This window comes from Rhinolophus sinicus, linkage group LG12, assembly GCF_036562045.2.
Source record: "Rhinolophus sinicus isolate RSC01 linkage group LG12, ASM3656204v1, whole genome shotgun sequence".
NCBI classification, from domain to species: Eukaryota; Metazoa; Chordata; class Mammalia; order Chiroptera; family Rhinolophidae; genus Rhinolophus; species Rhinolophus sinicus.
The window spans coordinates 11,228,698-11,249,129 of record NC_133761.1 but is presented as its reverse complement, the minus strand read 5'-3'; the positions used below and the strand labels follow the sequence as shown (position 1 = coordinate 11,249,129).

Here is a 20,432-nt window from a genome sequence, read left to right as displayed (position 1 = left end):
TGCTGAGGAGGCAGCAGTACCAGGTGTCTCTGAAAATATGTCCCCAACAATCTCTCTCTTGAGGATCTGCCTCCTTGTCCTATTTATTTTGTCCTAATTTTCAAGTTTAAAAATGTTAATTCTAGTCAGCACATCTTTAGCCCAAGTTCCTGATTCCTGCTTATTGACAGTTTTTGACATTGACCTTGTCTCCAGATTTTGACTCATGAATTAAACAAATTGAAATCTGTGTGCGAAGTACCAGAATTACAGTTGGTTAAGGTGACTTCTATTGTTTTAAGCCTCTACTTCTTGAAGTCACAGCTCTGTATAGACATACGTAGCATGATCGTGATTGTGCTGGTGCTTGTTTTGTTTTTGTTTCACACATAGATATAGGTGAGAATACACTTTCAACCTGACCCCTAGTGATAACTTTTCAAAGTCCTGAAAAATAGAAAACTCAATTCATTTCCTTACATCTGCCAAGGAGTAGTATTTGAAAACTTAAAATAAATCCAAAAAGAACACTCATTAGACTTCCAAAATTCCCAAATATAAGATGAAAAAAATTCAGATTCCTGAGGTACCATCATGGGCATAATAATCTATATATCGCTAATAATCTCTAATATATAGATTATTTTGTATATAACACTGTCATTAATTTATACATAATATTTTACATATAATGCTATCAATACTATATATAATAGCTAATCTATTATGATGATACTAGGTTGGTCCAAAATTAATTGCGGTTTAAAAGGTTAAAACTAATTGTAAAAACCGTAATTACTTTTCAACCAATCTAATATTATAGCGTAATTGCTGTATTTGTACATTATGTTCAAAAGAGATAAGAATCCTTTGCATCCTAGATCATATTGCTGCAGTTCACAATAAAAGTAGTATGGAAACCTATACTGCATTTTACCAACAGCTGTGCTTTTGGTAGTCCCCGCCCAGGAATACCTGTATCGGTAGTAAGAAACCAGCATTCTCTCTCTGACTTCTCCTTCAATCTTTTGATCAATGACCAGCAGCATAACTCCATATAAGTACAATGCTTCACACTATGAAGAGAAAAAGACAATGGTCAGACTCACCAGAGTGATGTTGATAATGGTTAAAAAGATCACTTTGCTCCCATTCCTCCTAAAAGCTTTATATGACAAAGAGAATGCAGGTTTCCCCCAAAGGGCTCTCAATTGTACAGATGGGCTTTGAAGAGTTCATGCAAAATAAATTTTAAGAAGGGGAAGGGGAATATAGTCAATAATATTGTGATAAATTTACACAGTGACAGATGATTACTAGAATTAATGGGGTGATAACACTGTAAGGTATAAAAATGTCGAATTGCTATATTGTACTAGCATGTACTGAAACTAATTTGAAAAAAGAAAACGAAAAATGCTCCCCAGTCTGGTTCTGTCTTTAAACTGAAACTAATAAAAATGATCTTTAAAACTAAATAAAGAAATTTTAACTCACAATAATTATTTTTCAGTTGGACTGCTTTTGATATTTTGCTCAGGATAACAAAATGGAATCCCAATGTAATGACTAACTCTAAGTCATTCACTTAACAAACATTTCTTAAGTGATCACTATGTACGAAGCACCAGGACAGATGTCTGGGATGCATAAGGCAAAGAAGATAAGACTGTTACACTGAGGAAGCTCAGAACCTCCACAAAATATTTATTCACTTGTATTCTGTCCAATGTCTACTATGTTTTAAATCCAGATATAGACCTGTCAGAAGATAATCATCAGTTTATTTTGCTTTGCTTTAAAGGGTATTGTGTACGTCTCTGTGACTTACAGGGGAAAAAAAGTGATGCTAAGCTTGACATTCTTTTTTTTTCATTAGTTTCAGGTGCACAAAAGAATGTAATAGTTAGACATTTATCATTTATATCCCTTACACAGTGACAACCCCTCTCCCCCATCCACTACCTCTGACATTGCACACTAAGCTTGACATTCTTGAATTTCTATTTTACATGGTCACTATTACTTACTAGAAGTTGTTTTCCATCTTCATTGAGAAGCACGCTTTCTAAGGTTTGCTGGATATAAATACCTTCATTGAGATCATCTAGATATCTAGAAGTGAAACCCCAGAGCAAGTTATTCATTGATAATGAAAACTTTAACAACATCTTTGAAGAAGGAAAGCAAAGATTTTCAAAAGATAAGGTAAGATACCAGGCATCCTGGCCTTCAAATAGTTCTTCATGATCTTAAGAACAAACTTGTGAGCTGAAACTCATTGTGATTAGGGCCACAGGTTGATATTTATGTCTATTGCAAGTAAAAGAAATATTCCCTAGTCCTGATTTTATGAATTACAAATATTTTAGGAGTAATGGCATAAGAACATGGAATAGTTTAAAAGCTAATGAGTAATGAATTGTTAAGGGTGGGAAGAAAGAGAATATTGTGTGGTTAGGGATAAGAAGGAAGGCTATGGTTACCAATGCTACAAAAATACATTCCTTTTTTTTTTTCACTTCTCATGTGTAATATACTAGAATATCATCATAAACTATAGGATTGAAAGCCATATAACTTAGTATAAACCAAGATTATTATAATACTTTACAAGAACAGGAAATTATAATAAAACTCTAAATATTTAAAATGACTAGTGCCACAGAAAGCGAAAAACAATTATGTATGATAGAAGCTATACATTTTGTAGTAATTGAGAAAGATGTACACATTCTAATACGTCCCCTTTCCTTCTCCATTAATTTACTATTAGAATAAGCTATTACTAAATTAATCAATACCTGTTTAAGTCTACAATATATTTATGCACACTTTGAAATGCTAAATAAAATCTGGTCACAATTTCTATGTTGTTTTCACGAAATTCTTCATCTAAATCCTGTAGCTCTGGCTTAGCTTCCAGTTTGCTTTCCCATAATTCTGGACCCTAAGAAGAAAAACACATTTATGTGAAACGTCAATAAAAATAATACTTGTTGGTAGAAATTTCTAAATAGTGTTTTTAAAGTTTGTTCTTGTGCCTTAGAAAGGATGTGAAAAATTGAAAGCAGAGCAACAGAAAGTAATGAAGATAAAAGAAGCCTAGATACAAAATCCTTTTGAAAGAAATGAATTTGAATTGCAACCATTGATTAGCATGCTTTCAAGTGTGGGGTGCTTCAATGTGAAATATATTACACCAAAGTTATCTCCTTAAAATTTAATTACATTGTGTTAGGGCTTCCTTTATATTATTTTCGAGTTAGTTAGCTGATACTAAATTTGGTTTAAAAGCTTTCCTCTTTAACTCTTTCTCCATAATGACGTAACCTCTCAGAGTCTCAGGGTTCCTAGAGAAAGCATGCTTTTGTAGAAAAGACAGTGATAAAAATGCTATAGGGGAAGATTACCTTAAAATAGCTGAAATCAAATATGATATCTCCATATTTCTGTTGATCTGCTCGGTCTTTTAACCTGAAGACAGCAGGAATAAACTCAGACAGTCTCAGAAGTTCAGCAATGATGGCATTGCCACAGGAAACGATCCTTAGGATGGCCTGGCCACAGAGGTTGTTTTCAGCTAGAAAGTCCAACATCGTGAGGATCATCCACTACTCAGTGCCCGGTTGGAATGTTTCACTGGCTTCAGAGCTGGGGTCTGTCAATCATTTGATGAACCCAGGTTTGCGGACAGACTGACTGCTCCATTAAAGAAACTGTATCCAAAAAAAAGGATGAAAATGTCCATTTAAGGAAGCATGTGAAACATAATCTTTTTCTCCCGAACTACCTCTCCCCCCAAATGACTTCTGATATAGGAGGGAGGGCATTTATCCTCTGCTCTTTATGATTTCCATGTGGAGGGACTCTGCTAAATTAACACTCAACCCTTTATTCACTTCTCCCCATTGAGGAAAGACATGATGTAGCTGATTTCTGAGCTTGGGAGAAGGAACCCCTGGGCATGTGTGGTTCAAATGTGTCCTAAATTGGGCACTGATTATGAAATTTTCCTTACAGGAACCATGTCACTTGTTTTATCTTTGGGAAAAAAATACCTGTGTCCTAAACTCCACTAGAATTTGGTGAGGGAACAACCTTTAAAAATGTTTTTCTCACATGTCAAGTATAAGACGTCCTTGTTATCAAGGCTAATACATGCCGGAGAAAGGCTATACATTGACTCTCAACTAAGGACAAATATTTCATAATAAGCAGTGGAAAAGTTTCATTAGGAATGTACCTTGAAATGATATAATTAAAACTGATGAAAGTGAATTTTATACTTAACAAAATTTAGAGTAAAAAATGCAACAACTCTGTACTGATTCAACAGACAAGCCAAGAATGAATCAAAAGTTTATTTCACCAGATTGTAATTTTGATAATAGTGTCTTGTACTTCATAGTGGACTTGCGTAGCATTTTGTTTAAAAAGGTAATTTTTGCAAAAAAAGTTTCAAGGCATCATTCATTTTCCCAAAGTCCTCTCCCAATTCTTTTTCAAATCATTATCTTTTGAAGTGTTAATTTGTGTCATCACCTTTGTTGCATTTCTCTCCTCTCATTGTTAATTTAGCTAGGTCATCATTTGTCAGCTGCATGGAAGCCTGAATTATTTTTCAACTTCATGAACAACTGTGTCTTTCCCAACATTTGCACTTTTACTTTCCCACCTCCCTGAAGCTAGATTAGACATGTGACTCAGCTTTGACCAATGAGATACGAGGAAGTCTCTGTAGCACTTCCAGGAAATGTCTTTTTGTCCTGCTACAAGGAGAGGTATTTAAAAAGAAATTCCCCTCTCTCTGCCCTGGCTATCCCCCTTATTCTTGCCTTTGAATCTGGTCCAATGAACATTTGATGCCCAAAGCCACAGTAGCCACCTTGAGACCATGAGGTGACAAGCTTAAGAGAAAAAGCCATGAACCTGAGGATTGTGGGTGGAAGGACAGAATCTAAATTCTTGTTGATATTACTGACTTGTTGGTTCCTTGATTCATTTTAATCCTCATTAAATGAACTTGAACTGTTTACAGTATATTGACTGTTAATTGGGTTTTGGATTAGTTGCAGGTCAGAGTGTTCCTACTGATACAGATTCATTCCTTCAACAAATATTTAAACCGTGCCTACTATGTGCCAAGCACTGTTTTAAGACCTGAGGATAATGTAGTGAACAAAACTAAGCTTTTGCTCTCATGAGGCCTATATAGTATTGGGAGCAGGGAAGAGATGAACAGAAAAGTACATTATGTGTCAGGCTCTAATAATTGCTATGAAGAAAAGGCAGGATAAATGGATAGGGCATGTGCTATTTTAAATAGAGTGGTTTGTGAAAGTCTCCCTGATAAGGTGATATTTGAGCAGGTACCAGAAGGAAGCGAGGGAGCGAGCAGTAGGGTATGTAAGTGTGGTCAGCAGCCTCCTAGATGGTCCCCAGTGACATCCACCTCTTTATTCATGCCCCGTGTAGGACCTGTCATGCAGGGTCTCAGCTCCCGCTTCCTGCACAAGAACGCAGGATATGGTGAGGCCAAAAAGGAATAACAATGGAGCCACAGATAGGGGAGTCATACCACTATATTCTCACTGGCGGCTGATCGAGACACAAAAGGAAACATCTCCCAGTACCCCAACAAGAGGTCTTCCTGCACCCCAGTCTTGCTGGCAGCCGAGCGAGACACAGGAAGTAGGAGCCACACAATCCGCAATCCACAATCCGCTTGCTAACCACACTTGTTAGCCGCAATCCGCGCTTGCTAGCGTAGCCACGGCAGTTATATTAATGACTAATGGCTAACTGGTCACAGCTGATGGCCAACTAGTCACACCTGACGGCCATCTACTACTCAAGCCAGCACCTTTCCACATGAAGTCAAGAGCCTGGGAACTGCTCTCTGGGACTCCGTCCCTACAGGACCCTTCCCTTGAGTGTGACTTATGGACTCCCTTCTATAGACCAGAAGATGCCAGATGCGGAAGATATCACTTCCAAAATTAGATTGCAAAAAGACTGTGACTTCTAGCTTAGGCACCCTCTCTAAGGTGCCTAAGGGAAGCAAGTTGTCATGTTGTAAGGGCCCTGTGGAGGAGCCCATGTGACAAGGGACTGAAAAGCTACCGGCAACCACTCTAGTGAGCTTAGAAATGGATCCCAACTCCCGGTGAGTCTTCACAAAAGCCAACAGCTCCTGTTCACAGCTTGACTGAGCCAAAGGCACCCAGCTGACCCATAGCCCTGATTCCTGACCACAGGAACTACTATAAGATAATATTTACTGTCTTAAGTCACTGGGTTTTGGGGTAGTTTGTTATTTTACAATAGATCATGATGTGGGAGAAAGGTATTCCAGGCAGAGGTTACAAGTAAGTAGAAAGGCCCCAGGGCAGGAATGTGCTGGATGAATTTAAGGAATAGCAAATTGGCCAGCTGGCTACTGCAGAGTGAGCAAGGGGTAGACGCAAAGATCAGAGGAGGTAGACAGGGGTGGGTCAGATAGTGGCTGAGAAGCTACTACAGTTGTCCAGAATGGTCTCTCAAGAGGGCACCCTATACTACACATTAAGGCATGAATTAGTAACAAGTCCTTTCTGTTTTCTCTGTGATGCGTGCTTATTAAGCCACATCGATCTCTAACAGGCTGAATTTCGGCCTGAATTTCAGGCTGTAGTTTCATTCCTTTTTTATTTTTTTCCCCACAGATATGCTCTGGCTTGGAAAATGAGAGATGAAAAGTGTTAAAATAATAAACAATGGGTAAAAAGCCACCTACGGAGGTCCTCTGGAGACCACCAAACTAACCCAGGTCTCAGCAGCATGAAACTTGAGTTAATTGAGGGAAGGGTAAGCTATGATGAACAAGTTTAAATGCTATCAGATTTTGGATAACAGGTAGGACAGACAATGGGGCCATGGAGAAAACAGCTTGAAGCAAAACAACATTACCTCACTTCTCCCTCCCCCGCCCCCCCAAAAAATGCACAGATACACTCAGCACCTCCATGCACATGGTCAGGTTGGTTTAGATCTGGGATAATGACATAAGTCAAGACTTGTGTGTGTGCATTTCTTATTTTAATGCTTAAATCCTTACCCAAGAGTTACACTGCAGGCAACTTTCAAAATGTTACTTGGCTAGAGTATTTGGTAAATACCGCATTACTGGCTGAAAAACTGGCTAATAAAGAATAGAATCTAAGACCATAATTAAAGATGCCTAACCATGTTGCAGCATTCTCAGAGGTAGGTGGCTTTACAGAAGGTGTTAAGACTTGGTTGAGTTTTGAAAAAAATCACTATAGAATGAGGTGCAAACATTGTAGAAGAAGCTATTTTAAACCTTCCATTTGGTCCTCTTGATGTTAAGAATGAAGAAAATTCCAATATAGGTTGTATTACTATTTAGCCTGAAATGAAATCAGAGATCCCACTCAATTTCCCAATTGTCTTTTGCAAGGAACCCAAATAAGTGATTGTAATTTATCTTTAAGAATTTGGTATGATGGAGGGTGGGGGGTGGCAGCTGGTTAGCTCATTTGGTTAGGGCAGGGGTGTCCAAACTGCGGCCCGCTGGCCAACTGTGGCCCGCGATCCAATTTTTATTGGCCCGCAGCAAATTCCAAAAATACATTTAGTTTACTTAAATAAACTAGGTGAGGCAATACGTACTTCACCTGGAGTGAGTGACCCGGCTGTTTGTGTATTTTACCGCATATGGCCCTTGGTGAAAAACGTTGAAAAAACTTTGGACACCCCTGGGTTAGAGCGTGGCACCAAGATCGCCAGATTGGATCCCTGCATGAGCCACTGTGAGCTGTGCCCTCCCTAAAAAGAATTTGGTATGAAACTGTTTTTCAGTTTGAAGTGTGGCATCATCCTACCAATTACCCAACGAGTACAGAACTGAATTCTGGAGTACATTAAATTGTCCTGGGACAAACCACTGTTTACCCTACTCAGACGACAAAAGAAGATAGGTCTATTTTTATCCTTTCATAAAACCTCAGTTCCATAAAGAAGAAGTTATGGTTTCCACCAACCTAGTATCAAGAAAAATGATTGTTGATCAAGATAAAAGTGACTGGCATCTCTCTTCCAGAAAAATTCTGAAATGAGTCTGATCATTTCTAGCCTGATTCCTGCATCCTGGAAAAGACAGAAGGAAAACCGGAAGGTGTTGCTAGTTGCGGGCAGAAGCCCCCGCCCTCGCCGCCCGCCCCGCATCACCAACGTTGGAGCGAGCTCTATGCACTAGGAAATCAGGAGACCCCATTCCATTATGGGCTCTGTAAGGTTTTGATTTTGTTTTTTCTCTGTAAGAGCACGGGCAAAACAGGCTCCTAGGAACAAACGTTCGAAATGCAGAAGTCTTTGGCACCAGCATGTCACAGGGGAGGGAATTAAGGTGCAGAGAGGGGCACTGACTTGCCCAAACTCACCGCCCATGGCAGAACTAGAAGTCAAACCTGAGTCCGTCAGATGGCAAAAGCGCTCACTAACCGTTCAGTTTTCTCGCGAGTAAATGAAGGAATAACGACGTCCACAAAACACTGCTCCCGGAAACTTGGGAGGACCAGATGCGGGCCAAGCAGCTGAGCATCGCTTCCTAAAGCGCCAAAGCGGCGTGGACAATGATTTCCATCTAAGTGGAGATGAAGAGCCTGGACTGCAGCCCCTGCCCTGGAAAGCCCCTCAGTCCTCCACGCCGGGCTCCTCCACCAGCCTCACCCCATGCCACTGGTGTCCCCTCGGCCAGCGCGGCCCACCCTCCGGGGCGGGGGAGGGGCAGGGGACCGCGTAAAAGGGGGTAGCGAGCACTCTGACTCCACGCACCTGTTATCTGGGCCGCACCAGGGCGCAGGCACGCGCGGGGCCGACGATGCGCGCGGAGTCGGCACTAGGGGCCCCACTTTGCCTCTCCGCAAGGGTCCCCCTTCTAATCCCCAGCCACGGATCCTCAGCCGGCTAGGACCCCGGCTTCCGCCGGGCGGCCCTGGCAGTCACGTGACCAAAGGGGCGGACCGCAGGGTGGGGCGTCATGTGACCCCTCGCCGGCGCCGGCTGATGACGTCTGAGCCCGCGCTCTCAGTGTCAGCTTCAGGGGAAGGGAGTTAGAGAAAGAGCTGGGCTCTGGGTGTGGGAATTCAGGGTGCAGCCGGACGGCTCTGGGTCGCGCATCCAGGTAAGGCAGACGCGGGAGACGGTGATGGGGGGCGTGGCGGGCGTGTCGCCTCCCTCTCGGGCTCTCCGCGCGTCTCCTGAGCTGCGGTGTGTCGCCCTGGGCTATGGTCCTGGTTTTTATCTAACGCCTCGGCAATGAGGGACAGTGTACTTCCCTCTCCAAGACCCCATCTTTCCATCCTTCAGCCCTAAGTGTATGGGGAAAAGATCACAGATTCTTGATCGCCGTAAATAAGGGTGGAACCGCCTTTGAAAGCAGGGCCTTGGGCAGGTCGTTTAAATAAACTCTCTGGGCCCTCAGGTTCCTTTTTTTCTCCTGTCAGTGGTTGTGAGGAGAAGAGGTAATGAGAATGGAGCGCCAGGGCACCAGTGTAGGGCCCTGTCGGGGACCTAGAGATGGTGGTTGCTGTTGTGACTGGCGGCAAATCTGTATTGATCGCCTGTTTTGTGTGAGGAGCTGTTTTAGATGCTGTAGAATGTGGCAGAGGGTTAACTTACGTCGTTCCCAGGTGAAGGAATGGCGGGCTTGTGGGCAAATAGTTGTGCTGAGATTTATTGTGTTGTATAATAGAAGGTGTGTGTGTGTGTGTGTGTGAGAGAGAGAGAGAGAGAGAGAGAGAGAGAGAGAGAGAGAGAGAGAGAGATGCAACATGAGAAAGGGAACAAACAATTGCTTGTATAGATAAGAGGAGGCTTCAAAAAGAAAGATGTATCCTTGCATCTTGAACAAGGAGATGCCGCTCTGGCTGAACTTGTATAGGCTCCATGGATTTAAAGGAGCAGCACACTGTGTAAATGACTTGCTTTGTGCCTGCCACTGTACTGTACGAAAGGCAAGAGGATGCAACAGTAGAGAAGTAGTTTTCCATGAGCTGGTAATTGGTTCTGCCGACAGCGAATGTTACAGATCTGATAGGGTCTGAGTGTTTGTGTCGCCCCCCCCCCCCCAGTCCTATATTGGAATCCTGATGCCAGTGGGATGCTATTAGAAGGTGGGGCCTTTGGGGGGTGCTTAGGTGAGGAGGGTGGAGCTCTCATGAATGGGGTTAGTGCCTTTATAAAGAGGCTCCAGAGAGCTCCCTTGCCCTTTATGGAAGGTGGTGGCTGTGAGCCAGGAAGAGGGCCTTCACCAGAACGTCACCATGCTGGTGCTTTCTTTGATCTTGGACTTCGCAGCCTCCAGAACTGTGAGAAATACATGTCTGTTGTTTATAAGCTACACAGTCCATGGTATTTTGTTACAGCAGCCCAAATTGCCTAAGACGAGGTCTGTTAGGGGAGGCAAAACAACGTGCTAGGGAAAAACTCAGGAAATGCGTAATCATGTTTTCAATATTTTTGGAGACCATAGGTACAGAGAACACAAAGATCATTGTGACCTAGGAAGGCTCTAAGAGGAGGTTGATTTAAACCGGTGTTTCTCAACGACTACACTACTGGCATTTTGGGCCAGGAAATTCTTTGTTTGCGGGGTTGTCCTGTGACTTACGTACTTCGCTGTACTTCATGGGAGGAATAGGGAAAAGTGTGTCTATTCCATCTTTCTGCCATGTCCATTCCTTTTGCTTCCCACTCTGAATATTTTCCCCTGAAATACTCTAGAATTACAGAAGGCAGTTTGCCCTGGCTCTTTGTAAGTGCACAGCTTCACTGGAGTATTGTGACTTTGCATTCACATAGTAAGGAGAGTTACCACGTGTTAGACACTTCCCATTTTTCCTGGATTGTATTAATACTTGTATACATTGTGTCTTAGCTCCAGCTGCTGTTTGAAAAAATAACATAGACTGGTGGCTTAAACAACAGAAAATTATTACTTACAGTGTAATAATTTTGGAGACAGAGTGCTGGCATGGTTGGATACTGGGGAGGGCTCTCTTTCTGGCTTGCAGACGGCCACCTTCCCCCCTACTTGCAGTGTCCTTACATGGTAGTGGGGGTGAGGGGAAAGAGAACGCACACTCTGGTGTCTCTTCCTCTTCTAATAAAGACACTAATCCCATCATGAGGGTTTTACCCTCATGACTTCACCTAAACCTAATTATCTCCCAAAGGCCTCATCTTCTGACACCATTACATTGAGTGTTAGGGGCTCAGTATATGAATTTTCTCAGTGTTGTCCATACTTGTTTGATCCTAAGAATCATCTGGCGGGCTTCATAAATGTATAGTTTCCTCAGAGTGTCCACTGGAGATTATGGTGCAATACGTCTGAGATAGTATCCATAATCTGTAGTTTTTGTATTCCTACTAATTCTTAAGCTCAGATAAGTTTGAGAAAACTACAACATTTAATTTATCCTTAATAACACTGTGAAATAGATATGATCTGCTTTTCACATGGCAGCAAACTGCAGGTAGAGAAGTTAAGCGGCATAACCAGCCCATGCAATCAATTTTCAGTGGCATGGACATGATGGAATTTTCAGACACCTGTGTCCATTGTCCATTCTCTTAAGCATTACTCTATTGTTGCTCATCGTATTTTAATGATAACATTGATAGCAATATTTGCTCCCATTTTAAAAGATGTATGTGCTGGGGATTATTCTGAGTGTTTTATTATCTATATTAACTCATTCAGTACTGGCCGTAATCTTTGAGGTAGGCACTGGATCAGGTAGGCACTGGATCATCCCTGTTTTGCAGAAAGGGAAAGTGAAGCACTGAGAGGTTAAATCATTTGCCTAAAGTCATTCAGCTACTTATGTAGAAAATCAGGCTTTGAATTTAGGTAGTCGGGCTCCCCAAGATGCATGCTTAACCCCTACTCTATATTGCTTCCATCTTCTACTCCGTAATGCAACTCATGTTTATGTTAATATGACATGTTTCATGTTTATCTGTAAGTAAAATTGATATTCCAAGAATATGTGCCATTTATGCTGTGGCTTTGCCCCCTCTTGTTTACCCACTCTGGTTTATATATAGTACGCTTTGATAATGGTGTCTCTGGAACCGTGGTGTTTCATGCAGCAACCACTAGGCACATGTGGTTGTTTAAATCGATTAAAACTAAGTGAAATTAAAAACGTAATTCCTTAGTCACACTAACCACTTTTCAGGTAACCACTAACCACCTATGCCTAGTGGCTTCCGTATTGGACAGTAGATTGTAGAACATTTTTGTCATGGTTAAAAGTTCCATTGGACAGCAGTGTTCAAGATAATTTAGACTTACGTTTTCATGACGACAGACTAGAAAAATGAATACGCAAACCATACCTATCTTTTGATCCTTGCAAGATTGTGTTTTTTGAGTAACAGTTGGTATTATAATAGGTAAACCCCAAACTCTAAATGGCTGTGCACAATTGAAGTGTTTATTTCTTTCACACATGGAGCCTGATTGGGGGGCAGTTTTCCTCTAAGCAGTGATAAAGCTCCTTCCATACAGTGATTCTCCATCTTCAGTATATCGCTTCTATGGTCACTGCCTGCCTGTTCCAAGCTATCAAATGGGAAAGAGTATGGGGAAAATGTGTGGATTTTATGGACTGGGCCTGGAAGTGGCTCATGTTTCATGACCTTGAATTCAATCATATGGTCACACCTCACTGCAAAGATAGCTGCAAACTGGTCCAGCTGTATAACCAGGTTGAAGCGGTATGGATTTGGTGGGCACTGAGCTGGTATCTGCCACAGTGTCCTGTCCTTAGCTTACCCTGAGGAATAATCTAGAAGCAGTCCAGAGAAGCTTACTGTTGCATTTATTGTAAGGATATTGTCGAGGATGTTTTTCACTATGACTAACATAATCTCATTATGATGACCCATGCTGCTTTGATTGCCAGGGGCATCCTTATTTTTCCTGAATTTCCTGTGTGCTTTATGGAGAAAGAGAACCCTGTAATTCACTTTTCGTTTTGATTGTCAAGACGCTCACAGCATTACAAGTATAATACTGTGTGGAATACTAAAGAATACGAAACGCTGCATGATTACTTTCTAATGTCATGTACTTGGTTTTCCTTTTAATCTGTTTTTTTGATTCTGATTTAAAATTTTTCCATCTTATTGCATGTATGTATATTGTATAATCTGTTGCAACTTGTTTATTGTAATACCGTGTTTCCCTGATAAGACCTAGCTGGACAATCAGCTCTAATGCGTCTTTTGGAGCAAAAATTAATATAAGACCCAGTCTTATTTTACTGTAATATAAGACTGGGTCTTAATACTATAATATAATATGATATAATATAATATAACGTAATATATACCGAGTCTTATATTAATTTTTGCTCCAAAAGACGCATTAGAGCTGATTGTCTGGCTAGGTCTTATTTTCAGGGAAACAGGGTAAAGTGAGATTGGAAATAAACACTCTTTCATCCAAACACAAATGTTCAAAAATCATCATTGGTTATTCATCGTCATATTTTTTTTCTTGGTGTGAAATTTTAACAGCACAGAAAGTCCTAGAAAATAAAATAACAAGAACCCTTGTTCCACCATTTGACTTTTACCATCTGTAACATTTTGCCGTATTTGCTTCAGGTCTTGATTGTTAAGATAAATTTTCAAAAATAAAGCTAAAAATCCTATTTGACCAACCCTGACCCGATTGGATTCTTTATCCTGCACTTAAGACCCTGTCAACTGATGGTCGTTAGTGCCAATTCAGTGCCAATGGGAACCCCAATTTGGAGTGCAGTGAAGAAGGAAACTTTATTAGTGCATCCAGCTCAATTGTGATCCAGCCTAGCTGTGAGAACAGCATGACTATGGAACAACTCAATAGTGTTACAGCTCAATTCTGAAATAGCACGGCCCTGAGGCTGCCCTGGGGTGAGTGGTCCTGGCATGAGGCCTCTCTGGCTAGACAGCTCTGTTCTGCTCTGGCCTGGTCCGGTCCAGTCCTGTCTGGTGCACTTCACCCGTCCTGCTCTGCTCTGGGTGTTTCCGCTTCAGCCTAGGAGATGCAGCCTTCAGTCTGGTGGAAAGGGATATTGCGCTCTCTGAGCCAGAAGGGAGCAGACTTATATAGAGAAAAAGACCCTGCTGCCCAGTCCCTGATTGGTCCATTTTCATGCAAATATGGACTCCAAATGCTCACAGTTTGGTCCCAAAAGCACTGCCCTGATTGGTGATAATGGAGCTTCTCCTTTTGGATGGTGAAAATGCTAATGAGGATGTAGCTGCATGGCTCTGATTGGATGGGGAAGGTCTCAGTCCTATTGGTTGAAATACAATTCCAGGAACCCCTTTATAAAGGTGGCTCAGATGGCAGGAACGTGGTGCAAGGAGGCAGGAAGCTTCTCCCATTCTTCTCTCTGAAGCGTGGTTTGTGTGAGAGGCCCCAGTTTGGAAATGACTGCTAGGCTCTGTTTTAAATTTGAGCCCAGTTAGCCATCAGGAAATCTTTTTTCTTGGGGTTGACAACCCTCTACCCTATGCCCCAAAATATACTAAATATTTGTTAACTGAATGATTTAAATTGATGAGTTATATTATGGATATTGTCTGTGGTAGACTAACACCTCAAAAATAGAAATCAGCGGCGTAGGCATCATCTCTGTGCCCTTCCCTTTATACCCTGTGTCTTTTTTAATGAGTCTTTTAATGTGTCTTTTTTAAATGATTGACACAGTAAGGCACTCAATGTCTATTGTTGAATGAATGAATGAATCTAATTATAAGGACCAATAATGAAGAAACTACTGTGGTCAGCTGTGAGATAACGGTGGTGGCGATGGAGAGGACGGCAATGCCATAGATAATAGACAGTTCCCCAGGTCCTATTGCTAATTAATAGTGTACTGTGTGCTAGACCACACTGTGTTATTCCTTCCCATTTTAAAGATGGTAAACTTAGGTTCAGAGAAGTTTAAGCAAACTGCCCTGGTCACTCAGTAAGTAGTGAAGTCGCAGAGCCTGCATTCATGCCATGTTTAGATGACTTAAAGCAAACACCTTGTTTTTCCTGCTACCATATGGCCTTCCCATCCCTCTAAGCCTGTGTGAATTTTCTCTCTGTTTTTCTAGTTGGTTTCAGTGGATTGAATTTCAGATGGTTTCTGAATTAAGCAAAGATGTCTTTATGTAGGTAGCTTTACATAAGTGTTCCAAAGCTTCAAGTGTTGGTGGTTGAAGGTATAGATTAGGGAGTGTTTAATATGAAGGTAATAATTGAAACTGATACAGTGGATGAACTATCAGAAGACAAGAGTTTATAGAGAAATTCTGCTTTTACTGAAACAGAATATGCGATCTCACCAAATCTGTAAATCTGTTAGAACCTAGTGGAGCTGTCAGGAATATATATTTTTTTAGTTTTCAGAATTTAATAGGCATAGATGTCAGGGAAGTTAAAAATTACAGGTTTTCAAACTATTTTGTTATTTTCACTTTTTAGAAAAATACATCAAATAAGCAGTGTACTTTTTCTAACCCATTTATATTTTAAGTTTGTAAGAACTGTGCTCTTGTTCAGTTCTTCAGAGAATCAAGGAATCTTTTGGAAGAGTATTCTCCCTCCTTTAAAAAGGGAAGACCGTTACCTTCCCCATATATTGAGTGAATCTATATTTGGTGGCCTAGGTAATGGCACAATGCTTGGGTATCCTTTCAAGGAATAGAGAATGTATATACTAGTGTGGCACTTATGGGAGCTTGGATACATTCATATGGATGTTAATAGCAGTTGTATTTTCCTATGCAGTTATTCTAACTCATAAATTTTGTTTTATTGTGTTTGAAAACTTAGGTAATAATTTCAAGATGCCAGGACGTTCTAGTTCAAACACAGGTTCAACTGGTTTTATATCCTTCAGCGGTGTGGAATCTGCTCTCTCCTCCTTAAAAAGCTTCCAGTCCTGCATCAGCTCTGGAATGGACACAGCTTCTAGTGTTGCTTTGGATCTTGTGGAAACTCAGAGTAAGTAATAATTAAAATATATTTCTTTTGTGTTTACTTTGAGGTAACTGGTGTGCTAGCCTTATTCTAGGGATGCGAGGTATTGTTCACCTTATGTGTATCTTTGGGCCGATCATTTAATCCCTCTGGGCATCTGTTTTCTCATCTCGTTCCATACAGCACATAATGATGTACTCAGGCTGAAATGAGATTGGCTCATTCGTGCGTGTTCTAACAGTTAGGTGCCACCAGAAATTGCACTAGAAATTTAGAGGCTAAAACATGAAAGTTCTTGACCTCAAGGAGCTTACAATCAAAAGTATGTGACATTTGTGACTTTCACAGTATACAAATGCACTTGATAAATTCTTTTCCAGTAATGTAACTATATTTTGTTCATGCTTGATTACCTTCTAGAAAGATTAAGCTTATGCTTGGGGAACTGCCAAAGGGCCTCTACAAAGTAAGACAAATTCAGCATTGATGAACTTGACCAACATTTTTTGATCAGAACATCTAGAAAGATGTTATATGCTCTCTTTGGACTAGAATTGTTTATTTTATGTTACATGGAAACGGGAGCAACATAATCTTTTTTGTTTTCTTTTTGATATCATTGGTTTTCTTTCAGCAACATGATTATGATGGGCCTTGGTGTGATTTTCTTTGTTTTTTTCTGTCCGGTGTTTTTTGTACTTTATAGATTTGTGGACTTACAGTTTTGTTCACATTTGGAAAACTTTCTGCTACTATTTCTTTAAATACTTTTTCTGTTCCTCCCCCCTTTCCTTCTGGGACTCCAATTACATGTTTGTTAGACTGCTTGATTATGTCCCATAAGCCAGTAAGGCTCAGTTGATTTTCTTCCCATTTTTTTTTCGCCTCTGGCTTCAGTTTGAATAGTTTCTATTATTATGTCTTCAAGGTCATTACTCTTATCTTCTGCAGTATCTAATCTGCTGTTAAGTCTATTCAGTAAATTTTTAATTTCAGGTATTGGATTTTTTAGCTCTAGAAAACATAAATAGAATCTTATTTCCATCTTCCATTTCTCTCTTTATTATGTTCACAATTTCCTCTGTATTCTTGAGTATGTGGAGTTATAATCGCTGTTTAATGTCCTTGTCTGCTAATTCTGTCATCTCTCTCTGTCCCTGCTTCTTGACATGGATACTGTGCATTATGTTGTTTAGTGTTTGGATTTTGTTATCTTACTTTAAAGAGTTTTGACATTTGTTTTGGCAGGCAGCTAAGTAATTTGTGGATTGGGCTGATCCTTTCCAGGCTTTTTGTTAAACTTTGTTAAGTGGGTCTAGTGTAGCTTTACTTTAGGGCTAATTTAGCCTTGTTACAAAGCTTGGCCTTTCTGGAGTCTCTGTTGATTGCCTAGCGGGTTCTGTGAGAGGGCTCTACTTTGCTAGATGGAACTTGAATGTCTTCCGGTCCTGTTGAATTCTGGGGATGGTTCACCTCACAGCTCCCAGCAATGTTCCTCAGCAGCTTAGGTTTCAGCCATCAGGCTCAAGGGGGGTCCCTGTGCGGGTTCCTAGAGCTTGTTCTCTGCACACGAAGTTCCCTCTCCGGGCTCTGTCTCTGCATACATAGCTCCCTCCCCGGGCTCTGTCTCTGCATACGTAGCTCCCTCCCATGGCTCTGTCTCGCAAACCCCTGCTGCCTCAGGCTCCCTGGACCCCACTCTCAGGCTCCTGGGTCCTTCAAGACATCTGTGCTCTGCTTGGCTTCCTCCTCCCTGGTGCAGAGAGGAGGGCACTCACAGGACTTAGCTCACTTGATTCCCTTTTTGCAGGAATCATAGTTCTGCTCTGCCTATTGTTCCACTGTCTGAAAGCAGTTGTTTCATATGTTTCTGTCCCGCTTCCTAATCATTCATGGCAGGAGGGCTAATTCCATACCAGTTATTCATTCGTGGCTGGCAGCAGAAGTCACACATGATCTTTAGTGGATAGGCTCTAAAAGTCCTACCCCTGCCCAGCCTGACTTGCAGTCTATTTTTGGATATTTGGCTTTGGTAAGTAGCTTGGATAAAAGCCATAATAAAATCTTAAATCATGAGAGGGAAGAGCTGGAACATAAACGTTCTGGAGAATTGTATCTGTTTATTTTCAGGATTTGCTTTGAAGGACTCAGAGTGTTTTCGCTACCAAGTTCCTTTTAAAAAATATTAAAAGTGTATTTTGGTGCAAAATACAACCTATTCTATGTAATTTAAAAAGAAATGTAAGCATTGTGTTTTGAAACGTTCAGGCTCTAGAGTAGAAGTCGGCAAAGTTTTTTTAATAAGGGATCAGATAGCAAATATTTTCACCTTTGGGGGCCATGCAAATACTCTGTTGCAGCTCTTACAATTATGCTGAAAATAGTTTTGACACTGTGGACCTCATGTAAGGTTCTCGGGGACCACATCCCAAGAACCACTGGTTATGAAGGTGAGTTGGGTGCCGTGAGCAGAGGTAGATGACATGAGTAATTCCCTGCAGAGAGAATGCCTACGATGACCCCCGCTGGAACAATTCAGCAAGTCCTTGTTCGGAGAGCAGTTTTAATGTCACACCAGACTGGGGTGTTGTCCAAACACACAGAGAGGAGAAAAACACTTGGTATTTTAGGAAATTTGAAGGTAACTCAGTCTGTAACAGTAGATGAAAGACTCGTAGAAGACAGCCAGTATCACCACTCAACTGTAAGGACTTGCAATCAGCCTGATATGGGCTCCAGTCCCAGCTGCATCCTTAGTTCTGTAACTTGATCAAAGTTAGGTCACTTCTCTGAACTTCTAATACCTCACCTGTGAAATAGGGATAAAAGTGGCCACTTCATAAGGTCATTGGGATTAAATAAGATAATATATGCACAGTGCTCTCAGCATAGTGTTTATTCAGTAGCTATCATTAAACAATAGCCCAGCAATTAGTACGTTTTAGGGTCAGAGCTTAGAAGGAGAAGGGCCTGTGTGTGAAGAGGGGAACAAAGGTGGATGAGTTTGGAGTCTGCTAAAAGCTTTAGGTTTGAGCTTAGCTAAATCAGTTACTCATCAGACACATTACCTAAACCTACAAAGACTAATAAAGGTTTTGTCCAAGTTGTTTAGAGCCTACCTGGGGAGTAAGACACGTAGATGTTACTCGATCATTAAGTGAACACTGAGTGCCTGAAAGGTGATGCTTTGCCAGGGAGTTGGCACTTTATCACCAGAGGGTTTAAAGCAGAGGAGGAGCAGGTAAGACCCAGGTGTAGAGCGAGAACCCGCATGGTGGTCCAGAGGACATGATGGAGGAAGGAGACACCTCAAGGGGCCCATACGATAATTTCAGTAGCTCGAGTGAAAAAGAAAATAAGTTCAACGTGGAGAGTATATTGTCGTTGAGATGAGGAGGATTTGCTTTGTGTGCTTTGTGTCTTACACCCACGTTCTCATGTAGACAGGAGAGGGTCATGCAAGAGTGCAGGGCTTTGCATACGCAATGCCCGGGTTCTTATCCCAGCTCCATCACTTACCCCTTTTGTGACCTGGGACAAGCTCTGTAACCTCTGTTTGGCTTAGATTTCTCATTTGTAAAAGGCATTACGTGGGGATTCAGTGAGATAATACCTGTAAGTGACATAGAACAGCCCTTGACACTTAACAAGTGCTCACCAGACTATTATTTTAGTCATTTTGTTTGCATTTCAGTTGACTATGTGGTTGGACAACAGTGAATGGATTGGGAGAAAATTAAAGTGCAGAAGAACGCGAGGGAAAGTTCGTGAACTATCTTCAGAGCAGAAATAGTACCTTTTCCGCTTAGCCTTCCAAGCTTAAGCACACTTTCTGTTGACCTTTGGGGTTGGCCGACTTCATTACAGAGTAGGGTGAATGAGCTTTGTTAAGACGGTGGGAGTGATCGCTTAGGTGTCATTTTGTCACTTTGCACTGCAGTGCCCTTGTCACTGTATTATTAAGTTATTGGGGAAGGGGATTCTGCTCCCAGGAACTCAAGGGGTGGGGATGTGCTCTGCTCTGTTTCCTGTTGGTTGCATATTCCTATGCCAGGTGATTGTCCCGATTCCACTTTCTAGCGCGTTTGAAATGGTCGCCTGCCTGTGTTCTGTCACAGCATGTGGTGTCTGGGCAATTAGACTTACGGCCACCATGTCTAATGAGTTTTTCTTCAAACTTGTTGATATTCTAGTAATAGCTTCTTTAATTGACCTGATTGGGAAGTGAACTTTGTTACCTTAGGAGATTTTTCAGATAACTGGCGCTTATTTTTCAGATTTTAAAATGTATTATGTACTGTTCTGCTTTCTTAAACAGAATGTACTGACCTAAGTCACCAGAATTGCTGTTATTAGCATCATTCTTAAGCGGGTAAAGTTTTGTAAGCCCTTTAAGTTTAGTTCTGTGAAT

General features: G+C 41.3%; 2 protein-coding genes across 12 annotated transcripts in view; one reads left to right on the top strand and one right to left on the bottom strand.

Annotated features, from left to right (window-relative positions):
- WASHC5 (WASH complex subunit 5) overlaps positions 1-9,004 on the bottom strand; it is a 63,245-nt gene extending 54,241 nt beyond the window's left edge. For 3 of the 7 annotated variants that reach the window (XR_012490790.1, XR_012490791.1, XM_019722988.2), the window contains exons 1-5: positions 8,818-9,004; positions 3,393-3,698; positions 2,784-2,929; positions 2,010-2,094; positions 955-1,055 (exon numbers count right to left, since the gene is read on the bottom strand). Coding sequence is in view for 5 of the 7 variants with exons in the window: in XM_019722988.2 (XP_019578547.1) it covers positions 955-1,055; positions 2,010-2,094; positions 2,784-2,929; positions 3,393-3,590 (530 nt within the window). In the remaining 2 variants the exon portion in view is untranslated. Of the gene's footprint in view, positions 1-954; positions 1,056-2,009; positions 2,095-2,783; positions 2,930-3,392; positions 3,699-8,024; positions 8,131-8,484; positions 8,627-8,817 lie in introns of all 7 variants that reach the window. The other 4 variants (XM_074316722.1, XM_019723053.2, XM_019723124.2 and 1 more) reach the window with 4 other exon arrangements.
- Positions 9,005-9,040: 36 nt separating this feature from the next.
- Positions 9,041-20,432, top strand: part of NSMCE2 (NSE2 (MMS21) homolog, SMC5-SMC6 complex SUMO ligase) — a 213,248-nt gene continuing 201,856 nt past the window's right edge. For all 5 annotated transcript variants that reach the window (XR_012490921.1, XR_012490922.1, XM_074317044.1 and 2 more), the window contains exons 1-2: positions 9,041-9,166; positions 15,875-16,045. Coding sequence is in view for 3 of the 5 variants with exons in the window: in XM_074317044.1 (XP_074173145.1) it covers positions 15,889-16,045 (157 nt within the window). In the remaining 2 variants the exon portion in view is untranslated. The remainder of the gene's footprint in view (positions 9,167-15,874; positions 16,046-20,432) is intronic.